The sequence below is a fragment of the Bos javanicus genome, chromosome 14 (genome assembly GCF_032452875.1).
Source record: "Bos javanicus breed banteng chromosome 14, ARS-OSU_banteng_1.0, whole genome shotgun sequence".
Taxonomy (NCBI): domain Eukaryota; kingdom Metazoa; phylum Chordata; class Mammalia; order Artiodactyla; family Bovidae; genus Bos; species Bos javanicus.
In genome coordinates this window covers 81734973-81747200 of record NC_083881.1, presented here as the reverse complement: position 1 = coordinate 81747200, position 12228 = coordinate 81734973, and the positions used below count along the sequence as shown (strand labels likewise).

The 12228-nt window shown below is 45.8% G+C and overlaps 1 protein-coding gene across 1 annotated transcript in view; it reads left to right on the top strand.

The window, feature by feature from the left end:
- MRPL13 (mitochondrial ribosomal protein L13) overlaps nucleotides 1-8346 on the top strand; it is a 41071-nt gene extending 32725 nt beyond the window's left edge. Inside the window, exon 7 of the mRNA XM_061439536.1 lies at nucleotides 8082-8346. Coding sequence (XP_061295520.1) covers nucleotides 8082-8103 — 22 coding nt within the window. The 3' untranslated portion in view covers nucleotides 8104-8346. The remainder of the gene's footprint in view (nucleotides 1-8081) is intronic.
- The last annotated feature ends 3882 nt before the right edge of the window (nucleotides 8347-12228 follow it).

Genomic DNA, 12228 nt, shown 5'->3' with positions numbered 1-12228 from the left:
CCAAATCTGCCCCTTAAAAAATAGCAGTAATTTCACCTATGGCTTTCTAAAAATGTGCTTCAGGTCAGAGACTTAATTCAAGACAGTGGAGAGGAGTTTTACCTTTTCAAAACCCATAAAGAACTGGGATCTGGGCATCTTCAAGATTTTCCATAATTGTATGCTAGTCTAGTCATGTGGCATTTTCCTGCAAGATTTAACTTAATTTTGCTGCACTTCACAGTCAGAAGTTATTGGCTGGACTCGGGGAGCAAGTTTACGTTCCAGCTTTTCCATCATTTCAACCAGCTCAGCACTGGCCTAAACCATAGACCTCAGCATTTCCAGTCCTGAACTTTGCTCAAATCAAGCCTTCTAAACTATACTGTTCTTTTGGATAGGAACACATTAGGACTGGTTGCTAAAATAAAAAGCAGTCTCTGTGTAAGAAACCAAAACCAAATCATTTATATTCCCTAGCCAATAGAGCTATGACTTAAAAGTGACAGTTGAGTGCAACAATAATTCCTATTCATTTTTATTGAAAACAATTTGCGTTTTAAAGAAGTCAGACAGTCTTTTTTTTATATTGGAGCATGCTTCATTTACGTGCTGTGTTAGTTTCAGATGTACAGCACAGTGATCCAGTTACACACACACGCCTATTCTTGTTCAGATTCTTTCCCCACATAGGTTATTACAGAGCATTGAGTCGAGTTCCCTGTGCTGTACAGTAGGTCCTTGTTGATTATCTGTTTTATATATAACTGTGTGTATGGGCTTCCCTGTGGCTCAGCTGGTAAAGAATCTGCCTGCAATGCGGGAGACCAGGGTTCAGTCCCTGGGTCGGGAAGATCTCCTGGAGGAGGGCATGGCCACCCACTCCAGTGTTCTTGCCTGGAGAACCCCATGGACAAGGAGCCTGGCAGGCTGCAGTCCACGGGTCGCGAAGAGTGGACACGACTGACCAGGCACACAGCAGTGTGTGTGTGAACCCTGACCTAATTTACCCCTCCCCGCTTTTCCCGTTTGGTAACCATAAGTTTGTTTTCTGGTCTGTGAGTCTCTTTCCATTTTGCAAATAAGTTCATCTGTATCATTTTTTGGATTCCACACACAAGTGATATCATGTGCTGTTTGTCTCTGCTTAGTATGATGAGTCGGACACGACTGAAGTGACTTGGCGGCGGCGGCAGCGTGACCACGTCGCTATAGGTGGCAGTGCGCCGTCCTTCTTACGGCTGAGCCGTGCCCACTGTGCCTGAGAGTGCGCTTGGTTTTAAAGGAGTCCCCACTGAGCACTTCCTGGTCGGCTGCTGGCAGTGTCTGGGTGAACGAGCCTGGCAGTGCCCACTGTGCCTGAGAGTGCGCTTGGTTTTAAAGGAGTCCCCACTGAGCACTTCCTGGTCGGCTGCTGGCAGTGTCTGGGTGAACGAGCCTGGCAGTGCCCACTGTGCCTGAGAGTGCGCTTGGTTTTAAAGGAGCACTTCCTGGTCGGGCTGCTGGCAGTGTCTGGGTGAACGAGCCTGGCAGTGCCCACTGTGCCTGAGAGTGCGCTTGGTTTTAAAGGAGTCCCCACTGAGCACTTCCTGGTCGGCTGCTGGCAGTGTCTGGGTGAACGAGCCTGGCAGCACACTTGCTCTGCCTATTACCTGTACAGCTGCCATCTTCAGTTCAAGGATTATGAACTCGGATCCCAGATTTCCTGGGATGATTTATTCTAAATAATTGCATTCTTCCAGTGAAAGTGACTTAAAACTCTGTCAACCTGACCGTTTATATCTCTTAAGATTATTCCACTATCCAGATTTTATCCTAGTCTTTTAACTGTTTTCCTGGAGTAAGCATTTTACTTATTATTTAAAAGTGAAAAGATATAAAGCCTAAAGGAGAGTAAAATATTTTTGAAATTTATTACACTTAAGTTATACTCTGTGAAGAATTGATGCTTTTGAACTGTGGTGTTGGAGAAGACTCTTGAGAGTCCCTTGGACTGCAAGGAGGTCCAACCAGTCTATCCTAAAGGAGATCAGCCCTGGGATTTCTTTGGAAGGAATGATGCTAAAGCTGAAACTCCAGTACTTTGGCCACCTGATGAGAAGAGTTGACTCATTGGAAAATACTCTGATGCTGGGAGGGATTAGGGGCGGGAGGAGAAGGGGACGACAGAGGATGAGATGGCTGGATGGCATCACTGACTCGATGGACGTGAGTCTGAGTGAACTCCAGGAGTTGGTGATGGACAGGGAGGCCTGGCGTGCTGCGACTCATGGGGTCGCAAAGAGTCGGACACGACTGAGCGACTGAACTGAACTGAGCTGAACTAAGTTATACTCAGTTTCATGAATTTACAACAGAAATTTGAATGCTCTTTTTCCTTTGGAAAATAAATTCATCGTAATGGGATGAACACTGTTGTCTGTCTATTTGAACTACAGTATAAACCATGTGTTTTATAGCTTTATGTTTCATTTTATTCAAAAACCAAATGCATTTTTTTCTGCCATTTTACAATGAAAGCTAAAATTTCCAAAAAGATTTTTCCTGAACTCAGAAGATTCTTCATAGAAATGTCCCCAGTTTCAAGATAATACAGATGTGTTGGTTTCTTAGCATTTTTGTGTTCTGAACTTGAGTGTCTTCATTTTTGAGATGTGTCTGCTTCATTTTAGCGAGTGACAGTGTTGTGCTTGTGTAACTTGGTGAGTGGCAGCTAGTGTTTTGCATGAGGATTCGTGTGGTAAAGGATTTGCTATAGAAAATGGGGAACCATGTGAGCTGTGGTATGATTTCAGATCCCCAAGCAATCACAAGCACATAGGATACTTTCTACAGCTCCCAGAGGCCTTTGTGTCTTCATTCGAAAAAAGTGATATTATTGTGCAAAGCTACATTGCTTTTAAAGGCAGTTTTCTGCTGGTGACAAGTATTAAGCTCTAAGTGAGTTGTTGCTGTAAAGCATTGAATACCTATGAAGTTTAGCACACTTTAGAAAATGAATTAAGAAAGTCTTACGTAGGCAAACTCTTTGAAGATTCGTTAATCTCCAAGTAAACCCTAAATGCGTGTATGAGAACGTCAGACTTTGAGCTTTCTCTTCAGAGGTCGGTGTGTGTGTGTCTCCCTCTGTTAAAAGCGCTCTCAAGACAGGCTGCGTCTCGCTCTGCCGATTCCCGCGCCCAAGGTGGACCTGGTGCTCAGGAATCTTGGTTGAAGGAGACTTGAATGAGTGGACTCGTACCTCCGTTAAAGAGGAATTGACTTTTAATTCATTGTGTGATGAATTCATATCTTGGTCTTTGTTGCTTATTTAAATATTGCTTAATGCCTCTAGCTAAACTAGAATTTTCTCTCAACAGTCTGCTTTGGTGCAACTCTGGTGTACCCAATTTTGGATACTTTGTATTACATATATAAAGAAAAGACCGTGCTAATTTCATTAATTTAAGTTTTATTTCTATCAATAACTTTCTATTAAGAATTAATAGGTCTTAGCTTTTTATAACAGCATATGAAATGTCTCCAAAGTTTTCCTGAGGTTCTAAACTATTGTAAAATGAAAGCGGTTATTATTTACAGATTGTTGTTGTTCAGTCGCTAAGTCCTGTCTGACTCTCTGCAACTCCATGGACTGAAATCCAGCGGGCTTCTCTGTCCTTGGGGTTCTTCAGGCAAGAATACTGGAATGAGTTGCCATTTCCCCCTCCAGGGGATCTTTCTGGACCAGAGATCCATCCCACGTCTCCTGCATTGGCAGCCGGATTCTGTAGCACTGAGCCACCTGGGAAGCCCTTATTTCCAAATGTGTTACCAGTGTAAATATCTGCTGGTTCAAAACTTCATACATTGTATTTGCAATGAAACAAAGAACTATGGCTAATACAGACTAAATTACCTGTCGTCTATCTGGCAAAAGATCAAGCCATTTCATTAAAAGTTCATTAAAGTTTCAAACAGCATTTAAGTATCTGTAGGCTGAAAAGGAATATACTAGTTGCCAGATTTCTTGCTTTTAAAAATTACTTAATCTAGAAAGGAGAGTACGTAGATCTAAACATAAAATAGGATAAACGTGTAGCAACATCTGAGAATTCAGTTCTGATTAAGGTAATGTTGCTGTACATACATTAGCTTTTAAACTAATACAGTTTTAAAAATTTAAAGAACCTTAATACAGTGACATTCACTCAGTTAAAGCTACAGTTAATCTTTCTTTGATGACAGATGTCAAAGGAATTTTAGTATCCAGCCTCTGTAGATGTTATCATAATTTATAGTTAGCTGTTGTTGTGTCAGAAAAGCATAAAACTGCCTATTAATAGAGTCCTCTGGTGGGTAAAGAGCCAGAAGGGTGCTATATATCAACTGGGAAAATCTCTTGCTAATAAGGAATTGTGTTGTTTTCTATTAGGTGCGGCATAGCTTTAGAAATTTCTACCGAAAGTGCTTCTTCAGCATCTTCAGTCACCTCCTCTGTCTTAGGAATAGCTCTGTGGGAGGTCTGAGGTCCATGGACCAGACTTGCACCACAGGGGAGCTTGTTAGAAATGCAGAGTCATGACCTTTTACAGACTTAACTGAATCAAAATCTGCAAGTGATTCGCATGCCCGCTGCTGTTGGAGATGCACTCAGGCACATGGCCCTCCCTTCCGGTTCTCCTGCCAGGTGGGCCTGCTGTTGGTGGAAGGGAGTGAGCGGGCCCAGCACGTAGTGTGTGTCCCCGCTTCCATTGGTGTGGGTGGAGAGAAAGGCAGAACCACATTTAATGCAAACACCTCCTTCTTCCCACGGGGGTACCTCCTGAAGCCATGTAGTATTTTTAATTGCCTCCTACATAAGTTGATTTTTCTAGCTCTGCTAACATCTAAAATATCTAGTCCCTTGGCCATGATACTGTTCTTGACACCAGCCCCACCTCGGAAGCCAGTTAACCACCTGCAAAAGATTCCGAAAGAGGAAAGGGTGACTTTGTGAGCGCGGTGACGTTTGCAAGGCGGTCACTACAATGACGAGTGTCTTAACGCCTCCACAGCGTGCAGGGTGCTGTCCTAATTGCTGGACGCATGAGACGGATCATGTCGGGACTGTGCCTTCCGTGACGGGACACATGAACAGAACGGGGCTTGCGAGCAGGGGTCAGAGGTCTGCAGTGGGGCGCTGCCCTTCCCTGCCGGCTGCACGTCCTTCGGTCCCTCAGCTCCTCTGAGGGTCCGCCTGGTCAGCTGTGTGGGGTTGACGACAGTGTCTTTCTCACTGTGTGGCTAGGAGGGTAACATGAGACCGTGCCTGTGGGGTAGTTAATGTACTTCACGGCATCTAAGCACCCGGCACTGTTAATCTACATAAACACCAAATATTGTTTACATTCAGAGCAGTATTGACTCATTTACGTAGGGCAAGCGCAGTTTGAGAAACTGTAATAGAAGCAAGCATGGAGTTCCTGGCAGTCTCAGGGAAAAGAGCCCTGCCTCAGAAAGGAAGAGTTGTGTAGGGTTTCCCAGAACATGTGATTTTGTGGGTGGGTTTTGCAGGATTAGTCAAGTCTACAGACGGTAAAGTGTCTGCCTGCAATGCGGGAAACCTGGGTTCGATTCCTGGGTCTGGAAGATCCCCTGGAGAAGGAAACAGCAATCCACTCCAGCACTCTTGCCTGGAAAATCCCATGGATGGAGGAGCCTGATAGGCTACAGTCCATGGGGTCGCAAAGAGTCAGACACGACTGAGCGACTTCACTCACCAGGCAGGGAAATGTAAGAGATATTTCAAATGCAGAAAATACCAAGCGCCCAAGTCCAGTGGTGTGAAAGTTCTTATCTGGACAGCAGCAGGGAGTGTCGTGGGGCCAGAAGAGACAGGGTGTGGAAGAATGACTCAGAGCAGTTACCCGGGGCCATTACGGAGGCTGGTTTGTGTGGACTTCTGAGACGTTTGAATCTGACAGAGTGGAGAGCTGATGAAAATGCTTCCACTGGGGAGGTGGGATAGCAGTCTGTGTTAGAGCCTCTCTAGAGATCAGGCCTTCAGGCGCTGTGGCCATAGACTGTTAGAGCCTCTCAGATGTCTTTCTCTTTCCCCGTTTCTCCTAAACTCCAAATCCTGCTTACTGGCTGCCTGCCATGTCCAGATAGCATGTACAAAACCAGGCTCCTTCCCTTCAAACTCTGTTCTTCTGCTTGTATTCCCCCTCCTGAAAAACAGATAGCATTGCCGTTTCCCGTGTTCTTCAAGCTGAAGATTAATAGTGGCCCTTGAAGTGTCCTTTTGCAGCAGCTCCTTCCTCTGCGGTCCCTCCGCTCTCTCCCTTCCCTTTCTTAAGTCCTCACCTCCGTTCCTCTCTCACCTGCCTGAGTCCTGACGGGCCTCATCTCCATCCTCCGCACTGCCTCCACAGGGTCACAGAATTGAGCTTCATTAGCCCCCTTTCCTTCAGGTCACAGTCAGCATGTTTACCTGACAGATCACAGCCTTCACACATGCTTCCTAGTTCACTCCTAAGTCCCAACAAAAGGTACTTTCGTCATCTCATTGTGAATAAATTGACTTTTGGTGTGGAAACAACCAGACTGTGGCTAAGCACGTTTGAGTGGAATTGTAGAAACTCCTTGTCAGGACGCCTTGTTAGAATCTTAGCTTTCCTTCCAGTGGCATCACCACCTCCCTTTTTTAATTATGTGAACCAGCTGGATGGGAGAAGAAATTGTTTCTTAAAAGGCACTGGTGTCTCTTGACTGGGAGCTTGGACTGTATGGAGTCACGCCCGTAAGACTAAAAGGGCAAGTTTTGGAGCCCCTTCCAGCTATTGTGTATCAAGTTGTCAATTCCCAGACTTTGGATTCAGTATGAAAAGACATTTGAAAAGAGATTTCAAAAACAGCAACAAAATGCTGCAGTTTCTCTTCTTGTTACAGAATGATGATGGTGAAGCATGTTTGGATAGTTTTTAAGTGTTAGGTCGTTCACTTACTTAGATACCAGAAGCTGCTCCTCCTGTCTGGGCTGTCTGGTCTTTTTTTTTTTAATATGCTATAAACGTAGAAGGGATGAGATAAGTTGTTTCAGGGCAAACAGACTTCACCTTTTAAAGGAACTCAAACTATCGAATATTTTTACAGTTGTTTCAGAAATATCTATTTAGTTTACGTATTACTAAATTCCTTCTGAAAATTCCGCAGGCGTCCAATACCCACAAATACACTACACTGTGTAAAAGATAATGAGACACAAACACTTCTTACATTTTGTAAGATCCTTTCCCTCATTTTCTCCATTTTTGAAATTAATATTTCTCTGAAAATGTTGTTTTATTTTACTACTAGAAGGAACTGTCAGGTAAGATTAATCCTATAAATATATAAATGAAGAAAAGACCTTACGTATGTATATAGTAAGAGACCGTATATGTACATATACATACATGTATGTAATAAACGTACGTGTGATTAAAGTACCAAAGGACTAGTGTCCACACAGTTGTTTTGTTTGCTATTATATTGAAAATTAAAGTTAGTGTATGATATAATATAAATAGAGAAATTATTTGCTCATTCAGAATATGCTGCTGCTGCTGCTAAGTCGCATCCGTCGTGTCCGACTCTGTGCGACCCCATAGACGGCAGCCCACCAGGCTTCCCCGTCCCTGGGATTCTCCAGGCAAGAACGCTGGAGTGGGTTGCCATTTCCTTCTCCAATGCATGAAAGTGAAAAGGGAAAGTGAAGTCACTCAGTCGTGTCCAACTCTTAGCGACCCCACGGACTGCAGCCTACCAGGCTCCTCCGTCCATATCTTTGTGTATAATTCTTTCTATTAAAAGGGCTTTGGGGAAATTGAATTCAGGCTTATTCGTACATACATTCATGTATGGGCACATGGGAGCCTATATTTATACTCTCAAAAGAACTTGGAAATTGCCACATAACTATTCTACTTTGCAGTAATTTGGCCTTAATGTTTTTCACCAAAAATTTAGACATAATATTTGGAGATATTTCTTGGTGAACAGTTACTTTCATTTTAGATTAGAAAAATAATCTTCCTGCATCAGGCAGGAGAAAGTGAAATAATAAGTCGTTAAAAAAATAAACACTGTTTTTTGTCTTTCAGACCTGAGGATTATCGGCTGTAGGAGGAAGAAAATTTCAGAAAATAACGGTGTGGTGCTTGAAACTCCTTCCTCAGGGCAGGATGAAGCAATAGCTGCCTTCTGGAAGGAAGCCTGCTCTGGGGGCTGAAAGTTTGTGGGGAAAGGTCGGGAAGGGGTATCCCTTCATTAGGAAATTGCAGTAAGATGTCATTTTATAGAATTGTTTTATTGTATAGTGCTATTTGAATGTTGGAAATGATAAGAATAAAACTGCCCCTTACTTCGTTCAGTGTCCCATTTAATGAGAAAAGCAGACCCAGGTGGTGTGGCAGCTGTGGTCGCCAAGTGCCCGTCAGTGCCGTCTTCTCAGCTCAGCTCCGGTTCTGGACGCCTGGGGACAAGGCCCTCCGCACGTCTCCTTTCAGGGACTGTTGTATGTAACCCACCAGCTCAGCAAGGCCGGGCTTGCCTGAGCTCCTTTCACACTGCTTCACCTTCTTCTGTGTCCCATGGAGCTTGCTGGTTTCCGTGTCTGCGCCCCGAAACCTGCGACGCTGTGTGTCCACGAAGCTCCTGTTGGCCCCTCTTCTCCTCTGTCCTGGGCGCTGCGACTGCCCCGCTGGAATCAATGTGTCCAGCAAAGTCTCCTCCGGAAATTCAGCAGCTAAGACCCTGCGTTTGGGGTTTTTATGGTGGTGTGCCCTAGCCAGTCAAGGAGCGGCTTTCAGACCACTCCTCCCACTCATGCAGCAAATACACACTGAGCCTGATACAGGCGTTGGGGAGCAGAAGTCTCCTGTCTTCCCTACACCTTCACACGCACCAAAGAGCCTGCCGTCTGTCGCGGGTGGAAAGGAGCTGGGGCTCGACCCGCACGCGCATGCCTGCGCCTGGCGGTTGCAGGTGCTGGAGTGACTGTGTGAGCTATGGCTGAAGTCCACTGGGGGAAAAGGTAACATTAAACATAAAGCATCGCTGTTAAGCACCTTTAACGGACCAAACACAGCTGCTTTATATAAATTAAAATTAATTCCTACATCAACCAATATTGTACACAAGATTACCTCCCCGTTTAAAGATGGGCCCGAGGCGGCGGCAGTAAACCTGACCACGTCACAGACCTGCTGAGTGGTGCCGTCGGGACTTGAAGCCAGGCAGCCCGGCTCAGGCGGCCATGGACTTAGCCACCACTAGAGGAGAAAAAGTCAGTACGTATGTATCACAAATTCAAGAATAAAGTAACCGTGACCTGCCACCAGGAAGTGGCAGTTACGTTTCAGACTTTTGGGCCAGAAAGAAGCCCCACCTCTTGCTTTAGACGTGTGATGTTGGGTGTGAGCGGGTGTGAAAGAAGCCCCCAGCTCCTGCTAGAGCAGCTTTCACAGGGAGGGCTTCTGTATCCCCAAAACAGGTGTGCCTCAAGCACCTAGAACCATGCCCGGCACATACCTCAGGAGACGGAGGAGACGCAGGTCCGATCCCTGGTTGGGAAGATCCCCTGGAAGTGAAAATGGCAACCGGCTCCAATATTCTTGTTTAGAAATCCCCGTGGACAGAGGAGCCTGGTGGGCTCCAGTCCACTGGGTCCCAAAGATTCGGACACGACTGACCACAAACACAGGCCTGTCATAGCGTCAGCCCTGCACTTCCATGGATGCAGAACCAGCGGGTGCAGAGGGCTTCTGATGCCACAGTGTGAAGGACTCGGGTTTTCAGATTTTGGCATCCACAGGGAGTCCTCAGAACCATTCGCCCACAGATACCCAGGGACCACTGTTAAATATTCAGTAAGAACACTGAGACTCTCACTTGCTGAGTGAGAGCCCATTTGGCCGCGTAGGGGCTGTCCAATCCTCCAGACACGTGTAGACCTAAAAGGGATATGTTGTTGGACTGAATTCCTCCTGCTCTCGGGGGCTCACTCCATTTTGCATTCAGAGTAAAGAGGCTTTTATACCAAATGGCTTTCAGAAGCAGGAGCTATCAGACTTCCCGGTCCTGCCCACTTGCCGTTCCTTGAGAGTTTAACAGCCAGATCTCTGTTTCTTCAGAGAACATAAACGCAGGGAGCCAAATAAAACTCACAGCTCATGCAGGGGACCGGGAACTCGAGGGGGCAAGACAAGCTGAACTGTTAGACTCGTCGTTCATATCAAAATAGGTTGAATAGAAGAAACAAGAACTGGAAAAAAAAAATACAAACTCTTACATGAAGGAAATTCTACTCCAAGTATCACATGGGGAGGAAAAGAAAGCTGATATACATACTCTGTTGCAACATGTGTCTGTAACACGCAAATTAGAACAGATAAGGAGTCAAGTCACTAAAATCAAAATTCTGTTTGCTCATGCGTGGTTTTTCACCAGGTGCTACGTGTTATGCTATTGGGTAACACCAGCTAAATGTGGAAAACCCCATCCAGTTGAACATAACGACGGTGGAAGAACAACCCACAACAGCTGTCTCTCGCTTTACCCATGTGACTGCCTGCTGTTTCTCTTCAGTAAAGCATGAGTTAGTATCCTGATTATAAGTAGCAAAGGAAAAGGAAAAACCTGAAGTATTGTGGAGTTTTGAAAGGAGAGAAAATGTATTTTGCAATAGCCAGAGGGCAAAAGTAATCACATTAGAGAACACAGAGACTACACATTAAAAAAGAGCTTAATCAAGTTTCCGATAACCGCCTGCTTTCTGGGGAACTGAAAACCAAAAAGCACTCATTGGAATGGGTTAAGGATAACTGTGGTTTCCCAGGCTCAAGTGTAAAGAATCCATCAACCAATGCAAGACTCAAAAGACGTGGGGTCGATCCCTGGGTTGGGAAGATCCCGTGGAGAGGGCATGGAAAAATCCCCATGGACAGAGGAGCCTGGCGGGCTGCAGTCCATGGAGTCACAACGAGTGGGACATGACTGAGCACACAAGACACAGGCTAACTAACCTCCTCCAGCAGGAGAGCACGTGTGTCCCCCGATCTCAGCCGGGGTCCTGCAGACGGTATACGAGAAAGGGCGAGTCGCAAAGCCAGGAGAGCTGGGCTTCTGTTTTAAGCCAGTTCAGGGGAATGAGAAATAGATCAATAAGCCACAGATACCAACCTCTGCTTTCCCGTTTTACTTGGAAAACTACAGTGTTCCTCCCAGTTCTCCTCCATGGTTCACAAGCCACAACTATTTGCTATCAACACCTCCACCAAGCAAGCTTCATGTCTTATCAAAATAGCATTCTATATTTACTGTAATTTTTTTTAAAATTAGGAACTTCTGACGTTTAAAATTCTGAGAGTTTTCTTGTATCACAAGATGGTGTAAGGTTTGAGATTTCTGCCTCACATCTGTTTTCCCATAAGCCCATAACACATCAGGCAGGGATTCGTTTATAGGACTGCATATGCCACTTCATAGTACAGACAGCAGTTGCTGCTGTTGCTGCTAAGTCGCTTCAGTCGTGTCCGACTCTGTGCGACCCCAGAGACGGCAGCCCACCAGGCTCCCCGTCCCTGGGATTCTCCAGGCAACAACACTGGAGTGGGTTGCCATTTCCTTCTCCAATGCATGAAAGGGAAAAGTGAAAGTGAAGTCGCTCAGTCGTGTCCTACTCTTAGCGACCCCATGGACTGCAGCCCACCAGGCTCCTCCGTCCATGGGACTTTCCAGGCAAGAGTACTGGAGTGGGGTGCCATTGCCTTCTCCACAGACAGCAGTACTCACATATAAATCCTGGTTTAGCACATCCTTTCATCAAGCAGACTCTTCTTCCAGGGTGGGTCCTAAGAGGTCACACTTGCCCGACCCCAGAAAACGGGGCTAAAGGGGAGATACTGTACTCAAGTCTGGCGTCACCCCTCGTCATGCCTGGTCCGCGTAGGGTGCAGCTCGCTGCAAGGCCTCCTGAATGGGCGTAGTGATGCCCTTGACACAGCCAGCCCTCCTATCCAGGCCTGGGGGATCCCGGGGTTCCATCAGGACCTAGCCAGGGGGCCGAGACAGAGCTAAGGACTAAAGCAGGTCATTAAAGCCGTTCTCTACCCAGAATGCAAGGCTCCCCTTTCTCCGCCTACTTCCTCTAAATTTACAAAGCGAATACAAGAGCTGTGCTCAGTGAGGTCTCCCTTTTAGACAAACTAGGCCACAAGCTGGCCCAGGGGCTAGGGTTGGAGTGATGAA